Raw genomic sequence first — 27,507 nt, 5'->3', positions numbered from 1 at the left:
AATCGGTTTTGATTATTAATGGTTATTTTGGTAGTAATTGTTAAAACAATGGAAAATATTATTTTAAAAATTATGCGCTGCTGTTTTTACAAGATAATAATTAAAGATGTATTTTAAATTGATTTTGGTGAATTTCGGTGTTAAAATAGCTTAAAATGGATTTTAAGCGTTTTTAGCGTTTTTGAGTTTTCCGGCCAAAACCACCGGAATACGGTGACCAGAAAATGAGCAGAGGGGATAGAGCATGGTGGCTCAGTCCTAAGCTCAGTTGGCAGCAGTTAGTGCCGAAATGATTTTGGCAGAAAATAAGGGGGGCCGAGCTCCGGGTACAAAAATATTTTACGGAAAAATATTTTTGGTTATTTTTAAATTGTGGTATATTGTTGATATTTTCTAAAAGTGTGTTTTAGAAAATGGTGTGAATTGAATTTGTGTTAGAAATATATGGAGTTATAATTCTATGTTTATTTATGGATTAAATAAACTATTGTGGATAGAGTGTATCGTATGGAAATATGATGACGCGGAAAGAGATAGTCGGAATCAAATTTGGTTATGTGATTATGTGGTTTATTTGATCAAGTCGGTCTAGAGTTTATCCTATAATTTAGAGTTAATACATTTATTAATGTTTAATCTCTAAATTAAATCCAGCGAGTTTTGTCGCGGAAACCGGCGAGCGAAGGTTTTGATATTCGACGGGTGATAATTTTAAATTTGTAATAAGTGAGTACTGTGAGTGTGTTTACAACTTATACTGCTAAATATTAGTATTAAAAATATTGCGAACTGCTTTATTTTATTTTGAATTTAAATCGCATGAACTATTATACATAGTTTTGAAATCGATTTAAATTCATTGAAACATGCTTACTATTGGGCGGTAATAGTGCTGTGTGATCACCAGTATTGCATATTAGAATGGGTTGCATGTGAATGTGTTGTGTGAATCCTGGCGACCAAAGGCAGTAAAGAGAAACTGCCGAGATCTGAGAGGTTGAACCTTTTATTAAAAAAGTGAAATGGCGACGGTATATATGTACTGCCGAAATCTGTTGTATGGTGGAACAGTCTAAAGACTTTCACATACGTAAAAGATAATTGATCAGATTTGACAGGCTAGAGTACAAAAAGAAATGAATAAATACGGCCATGAAAAATAAAGGTTAACCCGTAATGTGGTGAAATGATGTGGAATATTTATGTTTCCTGTTTTGAAAGCATATAGGAACATGAATCATGGTTTAGGGTTTCATATGAATCGGTAATCTGGAATGCATTGCTTTCATATTAATGTTTATTAGTACATGTTGTACGCATTCACTCAGTTTTTATAACTTACCCCGTTGAATTTATAATTTTTACAGGCGAGTAGTTTAAGGTGTGGATTTCCAATTTCTTGTTCCGAAAATCCCTGGCTTGAATAAAGTGAGACTGACCTTTTCTTTATGTGTCTAGAGTTGCATTAGCTAGAATAATGAACGATGATACCTTAGTAGTCGTTGGACTTATTTATGCTTTATATTTTATTATAACGCTTAAACTCTGATAATATGTAATATGGGAATGCTGTGCGAAAGTCCGAGCGACTGCACGAGTATAAAATGCGATGAACGCATCTGCTTAATGAAATGCAGTTAAGTCCATAATGAAATGCAGTTAAGTCCATAATGAAATGGCCTGCATAATGAAATGCAGTTAAATCCATAATGAAATGGTCTGCATAGTGAAATGCAGTTAAGTCCACAATGAAATGGCCTGCATAGTGAAATGCAGTTATTACCATAGTAAGGTGGTATGCATAATGAGATGCATGATAAGCCATAATGAAATGGTTTTGAAACTACAATGCAATAATTAAAGAGAAAATTATGTGCATGTTTTTTAAATGGTAATTTTTATCAGAACGTTTTAAACTGTGATTTTAAAATGTTCGAAAATGATTTGAATTCCGCAAAAAATGTTAAGTGGTTTTTAATGTATTTTTAAGGCTTGCTACGGGTTTCGGAGCAACCACTCCCATTCCCTAGCGCCGGTCTCGACGCCGAGAATCGGGTCGTGACAAAGGTGGTATCAGAGCAATGATCTAAAAGTGAATCCACTGACTAAGAAAGTGATAGTCGAAAGGTGGTTAGTGATAAAGGTGGTATCATTGCTAGAACACCGTATGGAATGTGTACCTAGGAAATTCATATAGAGTCTACTGCAACATATAGGCTTCCGATCATGTCATTTGTTAAGTCATCATTTGTTTTTAAATATTCTCTGCTTCGCTCTAGGAGTGAGTCTGTATGTTTGCTTAGATTGCGTGATTGTGGTGATTAGTTGCAATAATATACGATTAGAATGCTTAGTTAGGTTCTTATTAGACGATAGGCAGTCGATTTTGATGGTAGAAATGTCAGTGAAAGGATCTGCGAAAGATTGGTTTTAAAGGCATATTCAACCAAGTATGGGAGAGATGACTTGGAATGAATTTGTCACTCGATTTAAGGATTTCTTTCTACCGTTTTCAGTAACGGAGAATTATCGAGAGAATTTGTTGAATTTGAATAAGATAGGAAAGACGGTGCAAGAGTATGTGACGGAGTTCACAAGGTTGAGTCGTTTCACACCTGATCTGATGTTGGATAGAGATAGGGTGAATTCAAGGTTCATTAAGGGGCTAGGACCCGAATATATTGGATTAATATCTGATGTTAAGAAGGATTTGGTGCAAATCATCGATAGTGCATGCCATCGATAGTGCACGCCAGATGGAAAGTACTTTGATCCAATTTGGAAAGATCACTGTTTCTGGTGAGCAAGTGAAAGTTAGAGAAGGAACTGCAAGTTCGAATACGAATAGGTTCATTGGACCATATCATAAAGGATTAAAGAAATATAGGAAAGATAGGAGGTTCGGTACCTCTGGATCAAGTTCTAGTGGACGAAGTTCAGGAGGAACGATGCCACTATGTCCAACTTGTGGAAAGAAGCATTTTGGAGCATGCTATATGGCGACTAGAGGATGTTACACGTGTGGACAGCAAGGTCATTTCTCAAGAGAATGTCATATGTCTGGACCACAAGGTTCAAGTGCTAGTGTTGTTCAACCAGTGTTTCAACAACCTAGACCTATATATCCTGCAGTGTCTGGGCAGGCACAGAACCAGAATGTGTTTAATGGATTACGTGGAAGAGGATATGAATTTGGTAATCGTGGTGGAGAAAGGACCACAAACGGACGAGGATCAGGAGCGACTACTAGCTGAGGGCAGGCTAGAGTTTTTGTGATCAATCCTCAAGAGGCGAATGCGTTGAATGCGGTAGTGCAAGGTATATTTTCAATATCTTCACATGATGCATCAATTTTATTTGATCCCGGTGCTACGCATTCATTTGTATCGTCGAGTTTTGCATTAAAATTAGGACTTCAACCTGTGTTTTTGCAAAACCCATTGTTAGTAGCTACACCTGTAGGCGAAAGCATAAACGTTACTGTAGTTTATCCGTCGTGTCTTGGGTTAATCGGAGAGCGAGAATTGCTTGCGAATTTGTTGTTGCTTGATGTTTTGGAATTCGATGTAATCCTAAGAATGGATTGGCTGTCGCAACATTATGCGAATGTGGATTGTAGAGAAAAGATAGTGACGTTCCATGCACCTGGAACTGAACTTATCTCTATTCGGGGAGAGAAGTTGGAAACCCCAAAGAGTTTAGTCTCGGCTTTGAAAGCGAGAAAGATGTTGAGTAAAGGATGTCAAGGATTTTTAGCTCTGGTACGAGATATTCAGAAGGAAGTTGGAAGTGTGAATGAAGTACCAGTAGTGTTGGAGTATTCTGATGTATTTTCAGAAGAATTACCTGGATTACCACCAGATCGAGAGATTGAATTCTGTATTGATCTAGTTCCTGGTACAAGTCCAATATCGATACCTCCGTATCGTATGGCACCAGCAGAACTGAAGGAGTTGAAAGATCAATTAGAAGAATTGATTGATCGTGGATTTATACGACCAAGTGTCTCACCTTGGGGAGCACCTGTGTTGTTTGTGAAGAAGAAGGATGGATCTATGAGACTCTGTATAGATTACAGACAACTCAATAAGGTCACAATCAAGAATTAGTATCCTTTACCCAGAATTGACAATTTATTCGATCAATTGCAAGGAGCGAGGTACTTTTTGAAGATTTATCTGAGGTCTGGTTATCATCAGTTGAAGATTAGAAATGATGATATTCCGAAGACTGCTTTCAGAACGAGATACAGTCATTATGAATTTTTGGTGATGTCATTTGGATTGACAAATGCACCAGCGGCTTTCATGGATTTAATGAATTGGATTTTTAAACCGTTTCTAGATCAATTCGTGATAGTATTCATAGATGATATCTTGATTTATTCGCGCACGGAGGAGGAACATGCGCAACACTTAAGGATTGTGTTACAAACTTTGAGAGATCATCAGCTTTATGCCAAATTCTCAAAGTGTGAATTTTGGTTGAAAGAAGTAGCATTTTTAGGACATGTTGTATCTCAAAGTGGGATTAAGGTTGATCCTAAAAAGATTGAAGTTGTGATGAATTGGAATAGGCCAAGTTCAGTGACAGAAATTCGTAGTTTCTTGGGTTTAGCTGGTTATTATAGACGGTTTGTGCAAGACTTTTCTAAGTTGTCTGCACCATTAACTAAGCTAACTCAGAAGAATGCGAAGTTCATTTGGAATGATCAAAGTGAAGTGAGTTTCCATAAGCTGAAGGAGTGTTTGACAATAGCTCCAGTTCTGGTATTACCCTCTGGTAATGATGGACTTACAGTCTATTGTGATGCTTCTAGGATCGGGTTAGGATGTGTACTAATGCAACATGGACGAGTTATAGCTTACACTTCTCGCCAGTTGAAAAAGCATGATGTTAATTATACCCATGATCTAGAATTAGCAGCGGTGATTTTTGCATTAAACATTTGGAGACATTGTCTATATGGAGCAAAATGCGAAATATTTACTGATCACAAGAGTCTGAAATACATATTTGATCAGCGAGAGTTAAATCTCAGACAGAGAAGGTGGATGGAGTTGCTTAAGGATTATGATTGTACGATACAGTATCATCCTGGCAAAGCTAACGTAGTAGCTGATGCGTTGAGCAGAAAATCAGCAGGAAGTTTAGCTCATATTACTTTAGTTGAGAAGCGACCAATGATTAGAGAAGTGCATTCGTTGTTTGATCAAGGATTTCAATTAGAGGTTTCGTATTTGGGGAGTTTGTTAGCTCAAATGACGATTAAATCTACATTGAATGATCAGATTAAGGAACTGCAGACAACGGATCCTCAACTAAAGTATGTTATTGCAGAAGTTCAAAATGGAATGAACTCTGAATACAATATCAAAGGTGGTATTCTGAAATTTGGTACAAGGGTGTGCGTACCAAATGTAGAGGAATTAAAATAGAGAATTATGATGGAGGCACATGGATCTAAGTATAGTGTTCATCCTAGTTCTACCAAGATGTATCACGATGTTAAGGAGATGTATTGGTGGAATGGTATGAAACGGGATATAGCAGAATTTGTTGCTAAGTGTCCGATATGCCAACAAGCGAAGTTGGAACATCAGAGACCATTTGGATTTTTGCAACAATTACCAATACCAGAATGGAAATGGGAAAGAATAACCATGGATTTTGTCATTGGGTTGCCTACGTTGCAACGATGTTTTGATTCGATATGGGTTATCGTTGATCGAATGACAAAGTCGGCTCATTTCATTCCGATCAAAGTTACCTATACGGCAGCGAAATTGGCACAAATCTATATTGACAAAGTAGTCAGTTTACATGGAGTTCCTGTGTCAGTTGTGTCAGATCGAGGATCAGTTTTTACATCCAGATTTTGGCAAAGTCTGCAAGAGGCTTTAGGAACGCGTTTAGATTTCAGTACGGCGTTTCATCCCCAAACGGATGGACAGTCTGAAAGGACCATCCAGACTTTGGAGGATATGTTAAGGATGTGCGTTTTAGATTTTGGAGGCCATTGGGATGAGTATCTACAGTTAGTAGAGTTCTCATATAACAATAGTTATCATTCCAGTATTGAGATGGCACCGTATGAGGCGTTATATGGACGTAAGTGTAGATCTCCAATTTGTTGAGAAGAAGTTGGAGAAAGGAAATTGACAGGAGCTGAAATAGTACAGATTACGTCTGAGAAAGTGTCGTTGATTAAGCAACGTTTAGAAACTGCATTTAGTCGGCAAAAGAGCTATGCTGATGTGAAAAGAAAAGATGTAGAATTTCAAATCGGAGATTTTGTGTTTCTTAAAATATCACCTATCAAAGGTGTAATCCGATTTGGAAAGAAAGGAAAGCTAGCGCCGAGGTATGCAGTACCTTATGAGATTATTGAGCGAATAGGAACGGTAGCTTATAAGTTAGCATTACCGTCTGAGATGTCGCAAGTACATCCAGTATTTCACGTGTCGATGCTTAGGAAGTATATTCATGACCCTCATAAAATTATTCAACCTCAGGAGGTTGAGATAAACAAGGAGTTATCTTATGAGGAAGAACCCGTAGAAATTGTGGATACCCAGATTAGGAAACTCCGTAGTAAGGAGATACCTATGGTAAAAGTGCTCTGGAAGAGTCGTACAATTGAGGAATGTACGTGGGAAACAGAGGCGGATATACGGAAACGATATCCCCACTTGTTTGCTCAAGGTAATAGTGTGTTTTGAAAATTCGAGGACAAATTTTGTTTAAGGAGGGGTGAATGTAATACCCCGTAGAATTATTAGTGTTTATTTTCGTGTGTGTCCAATTTTGATTAATTAGGACCTCGAAAATAGTTGATAAATTCACGAGATGAATTTATAAGGGTGAAAATGTGGTTTGGAGTGTGTTTTGCCTTAAGTTTGACTTTTGGCAATTTTACGTGTCAAAAGTGAATTTTGCGATTTTTCACTAAAAACCGTCAAAATAATTATTTTAAATATTTTTAAAGACCCAAAAATATTTTAATTCAGCCCATATGATATGATTTAATATTTTTGAATATTTTAGAAACTTGAATTTATTTTGCCCCTAGAGTTCGATTTAATCACAAGAATGCCATAATGGCAAACTTGTAAATAAATGAATCATGAACTATAATATCTAGATATTTTCTCTAGACATCTTGGTGCCCAAGTAATTCAATCTTCATCTCCATTTGGTGTGGGTACCGAATACTCTATAGATCAAAACACTAAACTTTATTCTTCCATTTTCTTACAAAATTTTCTTAACGAAAGTTGTCGAGAAACTTGTGTAGATTGTTAATCTATATTTACATGTGGAATCAAGGTGAATTTCAAAGCTCAAAACCTTACTTTTATTTGCTAATGTCAGTTGAGTTTTAGAAACATGCTTAGGATGGTTTAAAATTGTTGTTTGATGTTGGTTTTAGTTGCTAGTTTGATGGGTTTCGGTTTTAAATAGATTTTCCCGTGAAATTAAATTATTTATTTTAATTTTCTAGGCTGATCTAAATGATGAGGTTAATATATGCTTTAAAGTGTGATTTTTATGGATTAAAAATGTTAAACATTTCGGGTATTAATTTAATTGTTTGGTTCCGATTTTTAATGGTTTTAAAAGCTTAAAAATCGTTAAATATGGGTAAATCAATTGATTTTAAATTTCTGGAAATAAATTGGTTTATGTTTTATTTAGATGTTGGGTTGATGATGAATAAATGTTTAATGGTAAATTTTTAATGGTTTGTTAATCAGGTTTAATTTTGATAATTGTTTATTCAGTAAAAATTGTTTGAAAAGGGTATTTTCATCATTTTAATGTCTGGGCAGAAATTATTCATGAAATATTTATGAAATATATATGATGATTATTTATGGAATTAAAGTGATTTAATTGAGGCGTTTTGACGGATTAATAATCGGTTTTGATTATTAATGGTTATTTTGGTAGTAATTGTTAAAACAATGGAAAATATTATTTTAAAAATTATGCGCTGCTGTTTTTACAAGATAATAATTAAAGATGTATTTTAAATTGATTTTGGTGAATTTCGGTGTTAAAATGGCTTAAAATGGATTTTTAAGCGTTTTTAGCGTTTTTGAGTTTTCCGGCCAAAACCACCGGAATACGGTGACCAGAAAATGAGCAGAGGGGATAGAGCATGGTGGCTCAGTCCTAAGCTCAGTTGGCAGCAGTTAGTGCCGAAATGATTTTGGCAGAAAATAAGGGCGGCCGAGTTCCGGGTATAAATATATTTTACGGAAAAATATTTTTGATTATTTTTAAATTGTGGTATATTGTTGATATTTTTGTAAAGTGTGTTTTAGAAAATGGTGTGAATTGAATATGTGTTAGAATTATATGGAGTTATAATTCTATGTTTATTTATGGATTAAATAAACTATTGTGGATAGAGTGTATCGTGTGGAAATACGATGACGCGGAAAGAGATAGTCGGAATCAAATTTGGTTATGTGATTATGTGGTTTATTTGATCGAGTCAGTCTAGAGTTTATCCTGTAATTTAGAGTCAATACATTTATTATTGTTTAATCTCTAAATTAGATCCAGCGAGTTTTGTCGCGGAAACCGGCGAGCGAAGGTTTTGATATTCGACGGGTGATATTTTTAAATTTGGAATAAGCGAGTACTGTGAGTGTATTTACAACTTATATTGCTAAATATTAGTATTAAAAATATTGCGAACTGCTTTACATGATTTGCAAATGCTTTATTTTATTTTGAATTTAAATCGCATGAACTATTATACATAGTTTTGAAATCGATTAATATTCATTGAAACATGCTTACTATTGGGCGGCTATAGTGCTGTGTGATCACCGATATTGCATATTAGAATGGGTTGCATGTGAATGTGCTGTGTGAATCCTGGCGACGCCCTGGAAGTCAGGCGACGGCCTAGACTCTGTATGAACAGATCTTCAGAGGTAACGGAATATAGACGATCAAAGGCAGTAAAGAGAAACTGCCGAGATCTGAGAGGTTGAACCTTTTATTAAAAAAGTGAAATGGCGACGGTATATATGTACTGCCGAAATCAGTTGTATGGTGGAAGAGTCTAAAGACCTTCACATACGTAAAAGATAATTGATCAGATTTGACAGGCTAGAGTACAAAAAGAAATGAATAAATACGGCCATGACAAATAAAGGTTAACCCGTAATGTGGTGAAATGATGTGGAATATTTATGTTTCCTGTTTTGAAAGCATATAGAAACATGAATCATAGTTTAGGGTTTCATATGAATCGGTAATCTGGAATGCATTGGTTTCATATTAATGTTTATTAGTACATGTTGTACGCATTCACTCAGTTTTTATAACTGACCCCGTTGAATTTATAATTTTTACAGGCGAGTAGTTTGAGGTGTGGATTTCCAATTTCTTGTTCCGGAAATCCCTGACTTGAATAAAGTTAGAATGACCTTTCCTTTATGTGTCTAGAGTTGCAGTAGCTAGAATAATGAACGATGATACCTTAGTAGTCGTTGGACTTATTTATGCTTTATATTTTATTATAACGCTTAAACTCTGATAATATATAATATGGGAATGTTGTGCGAAAGTCCGAGCGATTGCACGAGTATAAAATGCGATGAACGCATCTGCATAATGAAATGCAGTTAAGTCCATAATGAAATGGCCTGCATAATAAAATGAAGTTAAATCCATAATGAAATGGTCTGCATAGTGAAATGCAGTTAAGTCCACAATGAAATGGCCTGCATAGTGAAATGCATAATAAAATATCACCCGTCGAATATTCAAAACCTTTGCTCGCCGGTTTCCGCGACAAAACTCGCTGGATCTAATTTAGAGATTAAACATTAATAAATGTAATAACTCTAAATTCTAGGATATACTCTAGACCGACTCAACCATATAAACCACATAATCACAAACCAAATTGATTCCGACTATCTATTTCCGCGTCATCATATTTCTATACGATACACCATATAGTTTATTTATTTCAATAAATAGACATAGAATTATAATTCCATATAATTCTAGCACACATTCAATTCACATAATTTTCTAAAAATATACTTTTAGAAAATATCAACAAACATATCACAATTCAAAAATATCCAAAAATATTTTTTCCGTAAAATATTTTTGACCCGGGGCTCGGCCCCCCTTATTTTCTGCCAAAAACATTTCGGCACTAACTGCTGCCAATTGAGTTTAGGACTGAGCCAACATGGTCTATCCCCTCTGCTCATACTCCGGTTACCGTATTCCGGTGGTTTTGGCCGGAAAACTCAAAAACGCTAAAAACGCTTAAAAATCCATTTTAAGCCATTTTAACACCGAAATTCATCAAAATCATTTTCAAATACATTTTTAATTTTTATCTCGTAAAAACAACAGCCCATAAATATTAAAATAATATTTTCCATTATTTTAACCATTAAAACCGAAAATAACAATTAATAATCAAAACCGACTATTAATCCGTCAAAACACTTCACAAAAATCATTTAAACTCCACAATTAATTATCAAACATATTTCATAAATTTTTCATAAATAATTTCTGCCCAGAAATTAAAAATGACATAAATACCCTTTTTAAACAATTTTAGCCGAATAGAGTTATTAAAATCAAAACCCGATTATTAAACCGCTAAAAATTCACCATTATACATTTAATTAACATCAACCACAAATATAACTCATCCATAAATAAAATTATTTCCAGAAATTAAAAATCCCTTTATTTACCATTTTTAAGCTATTTTTGAGCTTTAAAACAATTAAAAATCGAAACCCAACTAATTAAATTAACACCCGAATTAATTAATATTTTTAATCCATAAAAATTTCACTTTAGAGCATATTTAAAACTCAACATATAGATCAGCCCAGAAATTTAAAATAAATAATTTAATTTTCACGGAAAAATTATTTAAAACCGAAACCCATTAAACTAGCAATTAAAACCAACTAATTATCCATCAAACATCACATATAAACCATCCTATGCATGTTTCTAACACTTAACCAACATCAGCAACTAAAAACTAAGATTTGAGCTTGAAATTATACCTTGATTCAACATGCAAATACACATACACGATCTACGCAATATTCCCGACAATTTTCGTGAAGAACTTTTTGAGAGAAAATCAAAGAATAAAACTTGGTGTTTGTGGTTATGGTGTATTCGGCACCCACAAGAAAATGAAGAAGACAATGCATTGCTTGGGCACCAAGCTTATGTAGGAAAATATCTAGATATTAAATCATGTTTCAATTATTTACAAGTTTGCCATTATGGCATTCTTGTAAATAATTCGAACTCTAGGGGCAAAATAATTTAACTTTCTCAAACACTCAAAAACATTAAATCATATCATACGGGCTGAGTTAAAATATTTTTGGGCCTTTAAAAATATTTAAAATAATTATTTTTACGGTTTTTAGTGAAAAATCGCAAAATTCACTTTTAACACGTAAAATTGCCAAAAATCACATTTAAGGCAAACACATAGCAAATCACATTTTCGCACGTATAAATTCGTCACGTGAATTTATTCACTATTTTCGAGGTCCTAATCAATTAAAATTGGACACTAGCGAAAATAAACACTAATAGTTCTACGGGGTATTACAGTTTTCCTATGGAGACAGATGTTCACATGGACGCAATGTGGCGTAATGTTTCGCGGACGCCATAAATGAGGGTACTTGAGTTTTATATTGTGTACAATCCGTTATCTCAAGTACGTGTGAGTTTGAGGATGTAGACGACTGTGACGACTATGCGGATGTAGACGATGGTGATGATTTTAGTGATGAAGATGAGGAAGAAGAGCACTTCTACGAGGCCGTTGCTGATGACAACGAGGATGATGATGATGATGATGACATTGGTGGTGAGAATGGAGATGGCACCCATGGTAAGAATGTCGGTGGTGAGTCGGAACAAAATACAGATCATTTTGAGTCGCGCCTTCCTCATGAGTACACGCATCAGAATGTTGACGACATGCGTGTCAATATGAATCTGTGGCCTAAAGAAAATGCAATATGGGAAGCTGGCAAAGAGTTTGAATTGGGGATGGTTTTTAGTTCGAGGTATATTGTCCCGACATGTGCAACGAGTTATCACATTGCAACTAATAAAGAATACAAGAGCAGTCGAACAACTGGTAAAATAATAGTTCTTGTGTGTGTGAACATTGACACTTGCAATTGCAGGTTGCGTGCGTCGCTTTTAAAAGGCGAGACAGATTGGATGATAACAAGATATAACGGCCCCCACCAATGTAGCGGCCAATCAATGAACCAAGACCATCGCAATTTAAGAGCGCGACGGATAGCTGAACACATCGACACGCAATTGCAACGTGACATTAGGATTAAAACGCTTCGAGAGGGGATTTTTCAAAAACTGCGAGTTAGGCCTGGATATAAAAAAACTTGGTATGCCAAGAAAAAGGCCATTGCAAACATGTTCAGAGAATGGGACGACTCTTTCAAGGAGATTTGCAATTTTATGACGAATGTCACCGTTGCTAATCCCAGGACAGTCTGGCATGCTACCGGTAATTTTTTAAAAATTTCGACTATTAAAAATATTTCTGATTTAATAATTACTAATAACGGTGTATGCACAGGTACACCAATTGAAAACAATTCACAATTCAGAACTTTCAAGCATATGTTTTGGACTTACGAGCCAGTGATGAAGGGTTTTCAGTATTGCAAGCCTGTGGTGTACATCGACGGTACCCACACATATGGAAAATACGAAATGACTTTGCTGATTGCTTCTGCAATTGAAGGGAACAATCACATCATGCCGATAGCTTTTGCCATTGTGAAGTCGGAAACTGCCGCATCCTGGAGGTATTTCATGAGGATGTTGAAGAGGTATGTTTTGGGTGAGCGAAAGGTGTGTATCATATCTGATCGAGGCTCCGGTATTATGAGTGCCATGGAGGGGCCTGAGTGGGCGGGTGATACCCACAAGTGGTGTATTAGACGCCTAGTGAGCAACTTTTCCACAACGCCTTCAAGAAAAAATATCTCAAGAAGCTTGCTGAAAAAACTGGTAATTTTCTTGACATTTAATATAATAAATAAATTTTTGGTTGATGGGAAAATATTAACGATTTAATCGACGTGTAGGACGCGCATACCAAGAGCATAAAAGAGATCGGTACATGTCATTGATAGAGGCAGATTCATCTGAGGGTTAGCGTATCTTAACCGCCTTGATGTTACAAAATGGAGCATGAGCGGCGACACATCTGGAATGCGGCATGGTGTGATGACAACAAATTACGCTGAGTCGGTCAACGCGATGTTAAAGAACATTCGGGGGCTCCCTATCACAGCCATGTTGGAAGCAATATTTAACAAGGTCAACTTTGTATTCATTAAGCATGTGAACGACTACAAAATGTGGTTGGCATCCGGTTTCATGTGGTCTCCAATCTGTGTACACAGAATTGAGATTTGGGAAAATAAGTCAAAGACTCATACAGCTTCACAGTTCAACGTGGCACAGAAGGTATTCAATATCTTGACCCAGTGCGACACTGTAAGATTTATTATGATTTAATTGTTTAATAATTTGTATTGAAAAAATTGCAGCCATGGCAGCTGCTCACGATCACATGCAGCCGGGTCCTGAAAGACCGGCGCTACTTTTTTTACAGCATGATCATATCTCTCAGGATGTCTGGGATGGCACGGTAACTTACGTTTTCATCTTAATTTTTTTTTCAACAGTTACATTTGCAACATAATTTAATTTTCGAACTAACTTAATGTTTATTTTTTTCAGGGATCTGATGAGGGATTTCTGTCTCGCACTAGCTGTACGACTAGAAGGAGCGCTGTTCTGCCGTTCGCTAAGTTGGACCACCGTATTCGGCCGATGATCGAGCCTACTGGATTTGCAGGCTGTTTTGCTATGCTTCACTACTACGCTGACATGCAGCTGATCACAGCCCTTGTGGAGAGGTGGAGGCCGGAGACCCACACTTTTCACTTACCCGGCGGAGAGTGCATGGTTACCATAGAGGACGTGGCCATTCAGACCGGACTACCAGTTGACGGTCATGCTGTTACAGGGGGTATTGTACATGATTGGGCTGCAGTGGCAGAGAGGGTTTTGGGGATTCCTGCGAGCAGATGTCCTGTTAAGCCTGCAAATTCCACAGTCCGGACTTCTTGGATCCTATAGAGTTTCCCCCACTTCAGTGCGTTACCAGACCAGGCGACTGACGAGCTTGTCCATCGGTACACACGACCGTATCTCTTGCTCGCTATCACAGGATTGTGCTTCACTGACACTGGCTTACTTATATCGCGAGCTTTGCCTATGTTCGTTGCGGTCTCAGAATCACCGCAACATGGGCGGGGCGTTGTGGATACTGCAGTTGTAGGCGTTGGACCGACTTAGAGTTATTGCTCCCGCTCTTGCCGATCCCACTATTTCACCACATCTACCACTGGGCGACATGTGTGTTTTACTGTTGTTTAATATTTTTTAATTTTATTCTATTTCATAAAATTTGACTGTTAATGTGTTGTTGTTCTTTAATAACAGATGCGGAGGCCGGAGAAACGCCAGCCGTGCGGCCCGACACTCGCTGCCTGACATCCGTGTTCGGCTTGACACGTCTCGCTACAAAGATGAAAGAAATTATGTTTCGGTTTTATTTTCTCGTATGTTAAATAGCTTATTGTGGGAATATTTTAATACTAAATATATTTTATACATGCAGTTTATCTGGCAGCCGTACACTAATGATATGCTGGACACTCTCCCAGCGTATTGTTTGGATGGGCGCGCTTTTTGGCGGGCCACAATCCCACTTATCTATTTTTATATTGTGGAGTGGCACCAGATAGACAGAGTTCTGCAGCAGTTCGGATTGCAACTGGGTATTCCAGACGCCCCACTTCAGGACCACTCACTACACACCCTTATCCTGAACAGCAGCTCATCTTGGATCCAGACACACTCTTACTACATTCGTGTGTGGGACGACAGGCTCCGGTTTGTAATTTCAGAACAGCCCCTCCAGGACCCACCTCATTACCATTCTGAGTATATGGATTGGTTTCGGTATGTCACGCGTCGCTGGATCACACGACAGGGCGCTGAGGTCGGAGCACAGGTATTTTCTTAAATTATATGTTTTTCAATTAATTTATCAATGTCAAATTATGGGTTAATGTCCTACTTTTTTTAACGTATTATATCTTTATTTACAGGCCTATTTTCTGGAGCGTGTACGTAGGGATGCTCCTGTTGACACTGAGCTTCGGCGGTTCGCAGCCAGCACACAGAGAGGCACTAGAGAGGACCGACGTGATGTTACATCGCCCCCTATCGAGCCTTCTAAACCACCGCATCGACTACCAGTCATACCTGACGCGCCGATAGATCCGACTACACTACGACATCGACGGCGAGAGCGGCGTCATCCCCCTGCAGCACCTCAGCGTCCGACCGATCCTATGCCTCCCCCAATGGTTTTACATCCTTTCAGAGGACATTACTATTACGCGGGGTCCAGCTCTGCACCGCCACCCTTTTCATCGGGTCCTCCTTCTTCATCTGGCCAGTTTTACGGGGATTCGGCACATCACTATTTTCAGGGATCATGTTCATATCCAGTGCCACCAGGACCTTCTTCACCTTTTGTTCCACCGCCGCCTGCTTATGTACCACCTACGGTGCCTCCTTTTCAGGTGCAGTGGGATCAGCCTACACAGGGTACACAGGACTTTCCAGCTTCACAGGGACTTCCAAAGACACCTGGGACTATAGACTTTCTGTCACATGGTAGCAGTTGGTTAGGTCTAGACAGCATGGAGGCTATGATGTTCCGCCAACAAGAAGAATTTGTTACCCCGCCACCAGCCACGACGAGTACGGCCATTCCCGAGGACCAGCAGGGTGACGACGGAGACGACGACGAGGACGCCGATGCAGGAGGGGGAGATGGTGATGGTCGCCCAGGTCGACATTACCTCACCATCAGTACAGGCCGTCGGGCGAACCGTAACAGAAACAACTTGCGCTCGAACCTCCCAGTCACTAGCAGATATGACGATAGGACTCCTCAGTGATTTTTTTATACTTTGAACATTATTATCTAATGTAGTAATATTTTTTTTATTTGTAGTTTTTTGTTTATTAAATATGTTATTGTTATGAAGTATAAATTACATTTGAATACTTGTTAATATAATTATCTTGTAGTATTTTATAAATTTATTTTTGTAGAATATTAAAAAAATTAACTAATTCAAACGTTTTAAATTTAAAAAATTCAACAATTAAAACGTAAAATTTTTCAACCAATGAATTTTTTTTATTTTTAAATAAATAAAAATATTAATTTAATTTTTTTTAAATGATTGGGCGGTTTTTCTCCCAATCATTAAAAATAAATCAAATAATTGGGAGAATTTTCTCCCAATCAGTGCAGCCAGGGAGCGGATTGCCACGTTGGACAAAGCAAACCGCGGAAGTGTTCCGCGGTTTGCTTTGCCCATATGGCTCCTCCCTAACTGGTCAGCGAGGAGCCACGTAAGCTAGACCGCGGAAATGTTCCGCGGTTTACACAAACCGCTAAACAGTTCCGCGGTCTGAAAGACACTAAATAATAATTTTTTTATTTTAAAGGGCAATTTGAGAAATAATTAGTAAAAGAGACATACAATTGTCATTAACCCATAAACTCCTCATATACAAAGACAAACCAAACTTTTAATAAAAGACATAAAATATATTAACCCAACTGACTATAAAATAAAATTGACATATCTTTTAGCTGATTTCATCTTTAATTTTTAAAAAATTTAGTCTATTTTTAATTATTGGCTCATACATAAAATTTTTAAAAAAATTGCTTCTCTCATCACTTCTCTTTCTCACCTTCTTTCTCTCAACAAACCATAACCATATTATTAACTCTTTTATGGTGGGAGGTAGGTTTTTTTTTCCTTCTTTCTTTTTTACTAAAAATCACCTTCTCACCTCTACATTTTTCTATTCCAACAACAAATAAATGGTTTTTACCTTATATCAGTAGTTTTAGTGTTTTTTTCTTTCTTTCTAATGTTTAATCTATGTACCCTACATGAATTTTGTTCTTCTCTAAATAAATAAATTTTATAAGATATGTCGAGTTGTATATCGCTTGATAGTGCCCACAATAAATAGATCGTTCAAGCCGGATATACTTTTGCATTTTCTTATAGAATTAATTTATTAATTTAGAATTTATACAGCTTGATTTGTAATAGATCTATGATTTTTTGTTGTATATCCATTTAACTTGATATGTGTATGAATCTAGTTCTTTTCGGTTGATGTCAGGAGCGGACCTACAAAGAGTTTATGGTGGGCAGTTGATTACCTTATTATTTTGAATCTTTGAAAAAAATATAAATTTATAAATTAATATTATAATTTTTCCGTCTTGAAATTTATATCACTGTCCACCTTAAGATTTATATTTTTTCCATGTTATTCATCTTACAAATTTTCGAAATAATCTAACTCATTTTATAAAACATTTCTGGATCCGCCACTATTTGATGTAGTAGGTCATTTTTTATGACACTTTATGTAGCTAGAATGTCCTTTTTTACTATAATTATCTAATCTGATCGTGATTAGATTTGAGACTCTTACTAGTCGATTTTATATCAATAAGACACGTCATTTGCAGTAAAAGAAATATATAAAATTGAATTAAATACATTGTTCATCGGTGAATTTTAATCAATTAAAAACAAATAAGTTGAGGATAAATTTGACAGTTTATTATATATTTATGAATTACCGCCAATATAGCACTTGAGCACTTAGTCTAGTTGGTAAGACTCTATGTGCGTGAGGTTGGGGGTTTGACCCGGACTCTCTGCAACCTGATGTTTGGCTGATTTAAATGAATAAAAAATTGATTTTAATTAATCCCCGCTAACACATAATTTATAGTAATTCTATGATAAAAAAAAGATCAATGATAAAAATAAATCATTAACATCACTTGGAAAAAAATACAAACGGTTTTGTTTGGGAGAAGAAAACTCTAATAGAATAGGATCTGTATTTTTGAATAAAAGATTAATTCACCCCTTGAATTTGGCACAAAATATTAATATATATTTTTTGAAGCTTTTGGGTCAAACAGATCTCCAATTATGTTAAATTGCATCAAATCACCCCAGTAATCTCAACACCGCGAGTGAGTTACACTCTCCATATAAAAATGAAACTAATTCAAAAGCATCATTAATATTTTATTTATCTCTTAAATTTATCCTTGATTATTTTTAAACATCTTCATAATTTTTAAAATTTATCAATCATTTTAGTTTTTAATAAAAACTTAATGATCTTGTTTCTTGTTTCTTCTTCTTCTTCTTCTTCTTCTTCTTTCGCCGTCCACCGTTCGTCCTTTCATCCACCATCCGCCTACCGTCGTACACCTCCAGCCCCACTATTGTTCGAAGTTTGAGACGAGGAGCATAGCTCGTGTGGCAGATTTCGATCATAGAGCGGCAGCATTGGTTTCCGATGGAAATTAAGTCTAGGTTTAATTAATTTTAATTGCATTTGATTAGTGTTAAATAGAATTTAAATTATGTTTAATTATTAAATTAAAATTAATTAGGTTTAAAATTTATATTTAATTAATATTTTCTATATCAGATGGGCCTTTTTGATAATAAAAAAAATCCAAATTACGGATGTTTCTGTAAAAACGCAAATTGTGGTTAATTTGACCTAATAACATTTAAAATTACTTATGAATTGATCTTTTGTTACTTTATTCCTATTTATGTATCCTTTATTCAGAAATAATTGTTCCACCCACCTAACCTGAACCATGTGCCCTTTTGCATGTGTCCACTAAATTAGTACAAAACTGATTTTTCTCACACTGACAAACTACATCATTCAAAGCCTCTCTCCACCGCACAAAATAATTGTAAGTTTCTCCCACACCAAACTCATTTAATTTTCTTACAACAAAAATATCGAATCTTTCTGTTCCAAAGTTCACATCTTTTTCTCTAATTCACCTAAACAACTCTGATTTTTTTTTGTTTCCGACAGTTCACACCACAATGCTCACAACCTACTTGGACATACGCAACCGGAGCATTCCGTGGAGCCACTTGCTTCTTCAAGGCATCAACTTGACTTTGCAAAGAGGCATTCATAGCTTTCATTGCTTCAAACTCCTTGGATTGATCAAGCGTCATTAATGCCTTTTGAGCCGGTGGTCTTCTCCTTTCCGAGGACCAAGTGCTACTCACCATAGCCAATTTTTCAATCAACTCATTAGCCTCATCAAGCGTCTTTTGCATCAAAGAACCTCCCGCGGCCGAATCAATGGTAGATCTTGTAATCTCACCAAAACCATTATAGAAAATTTGAAACACATGCTCCCTTACAAGTTGATGATGAGGTATGTGCCTTTGGAGATCCTTGAACCTCTCCCAAGTTTCATAGAGAGATTCCCCCTCATATTGGTAATAATCAATGATGTCCTTTGTCAACTTTGCGGTTCTCCCCATCGGAAAGTACCTGTGAAGGAAAGCTTGAGCAAGATCCCGCCAATTGTGGATTGATGCATTAGGTAATGATCAAAGCCACAAGCTAGCCTTATCTCTTAGTGAGAATGGAAACATCCGAAGCTTGATTTGATCGGCGGTGACATTATGGAGCTTGAACGTGTCCAACACTCCCAAGAACTTGGCTATGTGTTCATTCGGATCCTCACTTGGTAACCCAAAGAATTGGCACCGATTCTCTAGGAGTTGAATCGTGCTAGGCTTGATTTCAAAAGTAGCCGCGGTGACCGGTCTTGCAAAGCACCCATAGGTAGCATTATCCACATCCGGGAGGAAGAAATCCCCCAAAGTTTGTCTTTGTGCTTGATGGCCTTGAACTTGAGGGTGATTGTCCCCTTGTTTCTCTTGCCGATTTCTCTCATCGAGTGGAGGAGGCGGATGTTGCCTCACTCCATCGTCTTGAGGGTGATAATGCTCTTCCTCATAGTTATCATCACCATGTTCCATGATAACGGGTATACGATTCTCCCTTCTCACACTTCTTTCAAATCTCCCGAGGTTGTCTTGAAACGGTTCTAGCGGAAGATTGGCCCTTCGTGTATTGTGCATACACTATAGTCGATTTCCTACACAAACAACAACAAACAAACCACGCGTAAATCCGGAAAGAAGCAAAAATAACAAAAGTGATAAAAACAGAAAATAGAGCTAACTCGACCGAATAATAACTAATTTCAATCAATCAATAAACACTCGTCACACCCCGGCAACGGCGCCAAAAACTTTTTGGCTAAAAGCGCAACTTGTAATAATCCGGAAGTCGGAATCGATCCCACGAGGAGTGAATCTATAGCGATTGATGAGAATGAAATTTAGTTGCGATTCAATTCGTTTAGCACAATAAACAATCGTATTTGAATTCAAGTATCAATTTAACAATAACAATTAACTAAAACAAAACTTTCAATTAACAATTAATCAACAATTCTAGAAGACTAAAGCGCTTAAACAATTACGGATAACTCAATTAATAAAGGGGTTTGGAGGTCGAAACTACGCTTAGGTCATGCAATCAATTGTTCAGGTCTAGGGCTTCAACAAGTGAACCGAGCGTTCCTAAAACATAACTCCCGCTCTCTCGAGCCTCAAGGAGTTATAAAATCACAAACAAGCCAACTAACCAAGCCTAATCCACTCTCGTGGCACTAAGCACGATTAACAAGCCAATTGGCGATTAACAATCCACTCTAAGGTTTCCTAATTTCTAACCCACTCTCATGGTGTCATTAATTAGGATCCTAATTGATCTATCCAATTAATTAACCTTCTCTCAAAGTGTTAAACAACCTAGAATCATGCTTTAGGTAGCTAATCTAAAACAAGCATTAGGGAAATCAATTAGAACAACAACAAAAAGCCCAAACCCTAACCCAAATCATACATCTCTGAACTTCATTTCAACCCCCAAACAAGGGGATTTAGCCAACCATGGCTAAATCAACAAACATCAAGCAATAAGAACAATAAGTCATTGAGAGATATATCTAATTACCTTTGTAGAAACCCAAGCCAATAACATTCAATAAGATAATACTTCAATAATAAATGAGAATAATAGAAAAACTCAAGCATTCAACAATGGAGTAATTGAAAAAATGTAGAAGATGGCTCAAAAGCCCTAGGATTTCTAAAACTAGAAGAATATTCAAAAGTGCCAAATAGAATAATTTGTCTAGAATGATTCATAACCTAAAATAGAGATAAAAGGCCTTATATATGGCTCACAAAAGAGGAAATAAAGTTCCTAGTACCTAGGTGTGTTGGGCCAAATCCGGAATGGGTCCACCTTGTCTTTTAGCATGAAAAAGATCCAAATCCCATGTGTCTTCAGGTGGAGCTCGATCGGGCTCCTTCATTAACCATCTCAGAGCTCGATCGAGCTCAAGGTGCGAAGGGTTTAGGCTTGATTCGAGCAAGGCAGCTCGATCGAGCTCTAGGAGCTCGATGGAAAAATCTCCGCAGAATCGCTGACTTTAAATCTTCATAACTCCTCGTAGACACCTCCAAATGGGCTGATTCTTGAACCGTTGGAAAGCTCCGGATGTCTACACAAATTCATTTAAAGCTTCTAGCTGGTTCAAATTCATCAATTAGTGCAGGTCAGATTTTCACATGCGTTCTTGCCATCTTTTTGATCCACTACTTAGCCTTCTCGGATTTGTTGAGTCTAACTTCATTTAGGCCCAAAAGACTCCGTTTTCTTCATTTCACCTACAATACACACACACACACACACACGCAATAAGGTACCGAAATAACCGAAAAGCGTGGCAAAACAAGTGGAAGCAATACGGAAAACACCTAGAAACATAGGAGTATTTTACTCCTATCATTATGCAAAAAACGCATAAAAGCAAGCTTGAAACCATCTTCCGGACAATCCCAACGCTTAGACCTAAAAATATCTCGAAGAGTTTGCTTAGAAATAGACTGCAAACCGCGAAAATACTTGTCCAAAATTCCATTAGACACTGTCGGGTAACCATATTTATTGACATTCCCGTGACAATTTGAACCCGACACTAAGGCTGTAACACCCCGTATTTTTTTCGACTAGTTTCGTTTAACCTATCATATACCTTGGGGTTCGTTCGAGTGATTCGATCACTTAGATTTCTGGTTTGAAGGTTCCAAACCTTTTTATATGTGTTTGAAGATGTCTTGGGTTTAGTCTCGGAGTTTGGAGCGACCTCGATTTCATTTTCAAAATTCAAATTTATCATCGGAGGCGGAAAAGTTATGCGGGCGCGACATACCTAGATCGGGGGCGCGATTCATGTATCGCGGGCGCGATAAGCGTGTACCGGGCACGATGCGTGCACTTTTCAATTTACTGATTTTCTATAAATGGACCCCTTATTTGACCTAAACTGATTTTACACTTCTCTAAAACCCTAAATCGGCCACTACACTCAGATTATCATCTCCTATTGATTCCTAAGCCTTTGGTGATCATTAGTAAGTATTTTTATCATTCTATTAAGGTTTAATCATTGGTTTAGCCTTCGTTTGGATTGTGTATTCATTTGCTATCGTTTCCTTGATTCATAGGCTGATTTGGATCTGTTTTATTTTGGGGTTATCCTTTTGGATAGTGTTTAATCTATCTCAAGGTTAGTGGCTCTATTTCCTTGTTTTGGTTTGTAGATATTGTTAGCAATTTGTTTGATTCGATACGTTGGGTGGTCTGATTATATTTTTCTTTTTTGTATTGATCTAAAAATCTGTAAATAGCATTATGAAAACATCTCAGTATAACTGACCCTGTTGTTTTCCCAATTTTCCAGGTTCATGATTTGAAAGCTGGTCGACTCCGATTCTTTGATTTCCTCGGAGGTTTTTATGTTAATAAAACTAGTATATTGTTTTAAACTCTTAGACCACAGTAGAACTAGTTGTCTTTATATTATAATACTTGGAATTTGTCGAAGTGGTCCGATTGTTTTATTATTACTTTGGCATGTTATTTTAGATTATGATATTTGAGGCATGATTCATAGTTTCGTGTCAATATCAATGTATGATATCATAACTGTTGTATAAACTGCTAGACTTAAGTTGGAGTCTCGGTTGCCCCCGAGCAGTGTTTTTCTTGCAGTTTTATTTTATATAAGGTTATCCACGAGGCTAGCTACAGGTTTTGGTACAACCATACCCATACCCTAGCGCCGTTCGCGATCTGTGAAATCGGGTCGTGACAAAGTTGGTATTAGAGCTTTAGTTTCGAACTAAGGCCAATTTTGCATGTTATGTGTTTAATACTTTAAGCATGTAAGTTTTTTGTTTTATCATAGGGTCTACTGTGGAATTAGGATTTCAGTTTTGTCTTTTGAAACGCCATCTTTTGTTTTCAAAACTTTCTACCTTCACCTATAGGAGTGTAAGTGTTGGTCTTATGTGTTTATTGATGCTTTACCTTGGAATATAAACTGTTAATACTTTGGTGAATTGTTGGCTGTTGTGCCTTATTTAAGAATTACTTTGGGTGTTATGTTGGCTTTTGTTGCCTTAAATGTTTGTACTTTAGGTGTTCCGTGTGGCTATATTAAGGTTTGTTGTTACATTCTTAGAAATGAATACTTGTGCGCGTGCTGCAGCTTAGCCGAATGCTGAGGTTGATGACGCTATGTTGATCAGCAAGAACAAGAGGTTCAAGCTAGCAGAGGACGGGCGGGCAGAGGACTGGTTGGAAGACGCCAAGTTGGTAGAGGTAGAGGCAGAAGGTGTGGTGGTGCAGTGGCTGTTCAGGCACCATGTGCGGCACAACCACAACTGGACGCTATTGACTTCACGATGTTTCTAACAGGGATTGCTACTTTGCAGAATAATCAGGTTCAATTGAAAGCGGGGCAGGACGCTATGCAAGATCAGTACGCAGTGTTGGGATAGATTGTGAAGCAGCAGGTACCACAGGTTGGTGGTGCAGCCGTAGGTGGTGTTGGGATCAGTACGCAGTGTTGATATTGCTTGATTCACCCTTCTTCTTCTTAGAAACCGCTTTCTTCGTTTTCATATTAAGAGCTCTTTTAGGAACCGGTTTTGCAAAAGAACTACGTGTATGAGCCATTGATAATGATTTAATAACAAAAACAGAGATTTTGTGGTGAGTGATTTTCGGAGATTACAGGGAAGAGAATAGAGTGTGTGAGTAAGAAAAGTGGAGAAATGGAGGAAGTGAAGGAAAAATCATAGAGGAGAAGAGAAAGTGGGGGGGGGGGGGGGGGGATATGAACTACACTATAGCAACCGTAGAGCAGCAACTATAGAGCCGAGTTATTTAAGTAACTTGCTAATAAAAGGGGTAGAGCTGAAAATGCAAAATTAAAAAAGAGGGATTTTTGCTAAAAATATTATGTTGGGTCACTAACATAAACTTTTTAAATTTTTGGGGTATATAGTGACAGTTTCTCTTTTAATAAATGTATAGACCCATTATGTTTTTTTATCCAAGATGGCCATTAGACCTATTATTATGCATAACGGGCATGAAATCTTTTTGAGAAAATGTCACCATATACCCCAAAATCTGAAAAGTTTATGTTAGTGACCCAACATAATATTTTTAGCAAAAATCCCTCTTTTTTAATTTTCCATTTTCAGCTCTACCCCTTTCTTAGGCAAGTTACTTAAATAACCCTGTCTATAGTAGCTGCTTTACAATTGCTATAGTGTACTTCATACACTCAATTTTCCCCCCCCACTTTCTCTTCTCCTCTACGTTTTTTCCCTCACTTCCTCCATTACTCCATTTTCTCACTATCTTCTCTTTCCCATTATCTGCGAAAATCACTCAGCACAAACCTCTGTTTTTGTTATTAAATCATTATCAATGGCTCATACACGTCCTTCAAAACCGATTCCTAAAAAAGCTCTGAATATGAAACCGAAGAAAGCGGTTTCTAAGAAGAAGAAGGGTGAATCAAGCAATGTCAAGGCTAAAGTTCAACAAGAATCTGTCTCTGGTGAAGGAGTAATCCGACAATCTCCTCCTTCTCTCAAAAAGAGACATGCAACCGAAATTACTAAGCCAAAGAAGAAGCAAAAAGTGATTTCAATCTCTGAACCAAAACGGCGAAGTCCTAAGGTACTGTTCTTGATTTTATTTTCAATTTTTAGGTTTTCGATTTTGTTAATTTTATGATGTTTGTTTATTTACTGATTATATGTTTGTATGTGTGATTCTGTTTGATCATTATTTGTTTCATTTTGTCATTCATTGATTTTCCCCTGATCTGGTTCAATTTAGGTTCTAATACTTAGTTTGTTTTGTTAAATTGCTTCATTCTATGTTTTAATTCTTTGTTATTGTCATTAGGATTGTTTGTGTTGTATTTTAGATTTCAATATGTAGTCCACTTTTAGGTCATATTTTGTTCATTTTTGGTTTTTATGGTGTCTGACAGTTTTATTATTTATTTTTATAGCTGTGGCAGTTAAAGCTCTTACGTGAAGATCGACTTCATTCGAAAATTGATACTTGTATGTCCTACGATACTATTTCTGAAATACAATCAACTTTGAGTCCTTTTGAGTTAGAGTTGTTTAGGAAGTCTTGTTTCGGTTATTTTCTCGATATTCCTAAGATTATGGTTCAAAACCAGATTATTCATTGTTTGTTGTTGAGGGAAATCGAGCAATATAACAAGTCTGAGATGTGGTTTGAGGTCGAGGGTCATAGGCTGAAATTCGGTATTGAGGAGTTTGCCTTAGTGTCGGGTTTAAAATGTCATGGGAATGTCAGTAAATATGGTTACCCGACGGTGTCTAATGGAATTTTGGACAAGTATTTTGGCGGTTCGCAGTCTATTTCTAAGCAAACTCTTCGAGATATTTTTAGGTCTAAGCGTTGGGATTGTCCGGAAGATGGTTTCAAACTTGCTTTTATGCATTTTTTGCATAGCTTTTTGTTAGCTTCCCCTAAAACTGCTAGTATTCCTCAAAAAGATTTTGATGTTGTTGATTCCGATGACTTGAATGACTACCCGTGGGGTGTTGATGTTTTTAAATATACTTTTGATTCTTTGTCCACTAAAGCTGTTTTTGGTCCGGGTAGTCTTAGGGAATCTAAACACATCTACAAATACTGTCTTCAAGGTTGTCCTCTTGTGTTTCTTTGTTGGTTTTATGAATGTTGTCCGAAGGTGCAAAATTCCTTTGTTCAGTTGGTCAATGAAGCTGCCATTCCTCGCATTTTGAAGTGGCAAGCTTTCTTTTTTCCTTTTTACATCCCAGTTGATAGAGATCTTTTTGATGAAGTTTATTCTGAGCAGGTTTGTCTCTATTTTCATTAATTTTCTGTTTAACTTTTTTATTAATCTGTGGTCATAAATGGTTAATATTAGGTTCATATTTGGTTTTAATGCTTCAGGTGAATCTGCGGTCCATTGTTCCAACATTTGCTGAATGGGAAACCCTTCCTTTAGGTGACTTTTTCAAAAGTTTCAAAGGGAAGGGGAAGTCTAGTGATGGTTCTGGATCTAGCAAAGAGGTTGGTGCTAAAGATGGCTATTGTCCGGCATTACTTGTTACGGATGATTTGGATGAAAGGAATAAATCTAATGATTTAGGCGCTATAGAAGAGAAGTTCCAACTCATTTTTACTGGTCAGAAGAAAATCCAGTCTGAAATTTCTGAATTTAAACGCCTTATTAGTAGTCAAGTTTCCGAAGTGTTAAGCGTTGTGAAACGGTTGTGTTTAATGATCACCAACTTTTAATTAAAAGTTATGAAAAATTAAAAATGATGAAGGTAATAAGAGATTGATGATTTCATTTTTATCTGATGAAATGCATCTGGATACTCATGTATATGTTGGTCTTCTGTTTTTAGTTTTAGTAGTGGTGCTTATAGTTCAGATTTGTGAAAAATGTTGGTCGTCGGTGAATAGTCTATAAAATCAAAAATTGACCTAATATTAACCTGATGTGGACCTATATTAACTAAACTATTTTAATTCATTTTTTTTTATAAAATTTGTCTTATTACTCTTTACAATCGTAACTAACATTTTATATAGATAAAATTTTGAAATTTAGTGTAATATACAAATTAAATATCTCTTTTAAGTAAAAAAAGTATTTGATTGTCTATAACCAAAAATCAACTTCATATGAACCTCATATGAACCTATATCAACTGAACCATCTTAATTCATTTTTTTATAAAATTTATTTTACTACTCTTTACGATTTTATTTGATATATTATATAGAGAGATCTTGAGATATAGTCTATTATAAAAAATAAATAACTATTTTTAAGTGAAATGTAATTAACATTCTATAAAACTGAAAATCAATCCGATGTGAACTTATGTCAACTAATTAGTTTAATTCAATTTTTGATAAGATTTATCTACT

The 27,507-nt window shown here is 36.5% G+C and overlaps 2 protein-coding genes and 1 non-coding gene across 3 annotated transcripts; all 3 read left to right on the top strand.

The window, feature by feature from the left end:
* The first annotated feature begins 11,650 nt into the window (after nucleotides 1–11,650).
* Nucleotides 11,651–13,208, top strand: LOC126657163 (uncharacterized). The gene is made up of 5 exons (XM_050351808.1): nucleotides 11,651–11,684; nucleotides 11,777–12,107; nucleotides 12,231–12,577; nucleotides 12,650–13,086; nucleotides 13,164–13,208. Exons 1-5 carry the CDS (start codon nucleotides 11,651–11,653, stop codon nucleotides 13,206–13,208), a joined length of 1,194 nt encoding a protein of 397 aa, XP_050207765.1.
* A 6,262-nt stretch (nucleotides 13,209–19,470) lies between these two features.
* On the top strand, nucleotides 19,471–19,577 carry LOC126658901 (small nucleolar RNA R71). Its single transcript, XR_007634468.1, has one exon. It is a non-coding gene; the product is annotated as a small nucleolar RNA R71 (small nucleolar RNA).
* A 5,084-nt stretch (nucleotides 19,578–24,661) lies between these two features.
* On the top strand, nucleotides 24,662–27,023 carry LOC126657373 (uncharacterized). The gene is made up of 3 exons (XM_050352046.2): nucleotides 24,662–25,233; nucleotides 25,574–26,419; nucleotides 26,518–27,023. The coding sequence occupies exons 1-3, from the start codon at nucleotides 24,979–24,981 to the stop codon at nucleotides 26,863–26,865; spliced, it is 1,449 nt and encodes a 482-aa protein (XP_050208003.1). The 5' UTR covers nucleotides 24,662–24,978; the 3' UTR covers nucleotides 26,866–27,023.
* Nucleotides 27,024–27,507: the final 484 nt, after the last annotated feature.

The sequence above is a fragment of the Mercurialis annua genome, linkage group LG7 (genome assembly GCF_937616625.2).
Source record: "Mercurialis annua linkage group LG7, ddMerAnnu1.2, whole genome shotgun sequence".
In the NCBI taxonomy this organism is placed as follows: Eukaryota; Viridiplantae; Streptophyta; class Magnoliopsida; order Malpighiales; family Euphorbiaceae; genus Mercurialis; species Mercurialis annua.
This window is presented reverse-complemented; position numbering and strand designations above follow the sequence as displayed.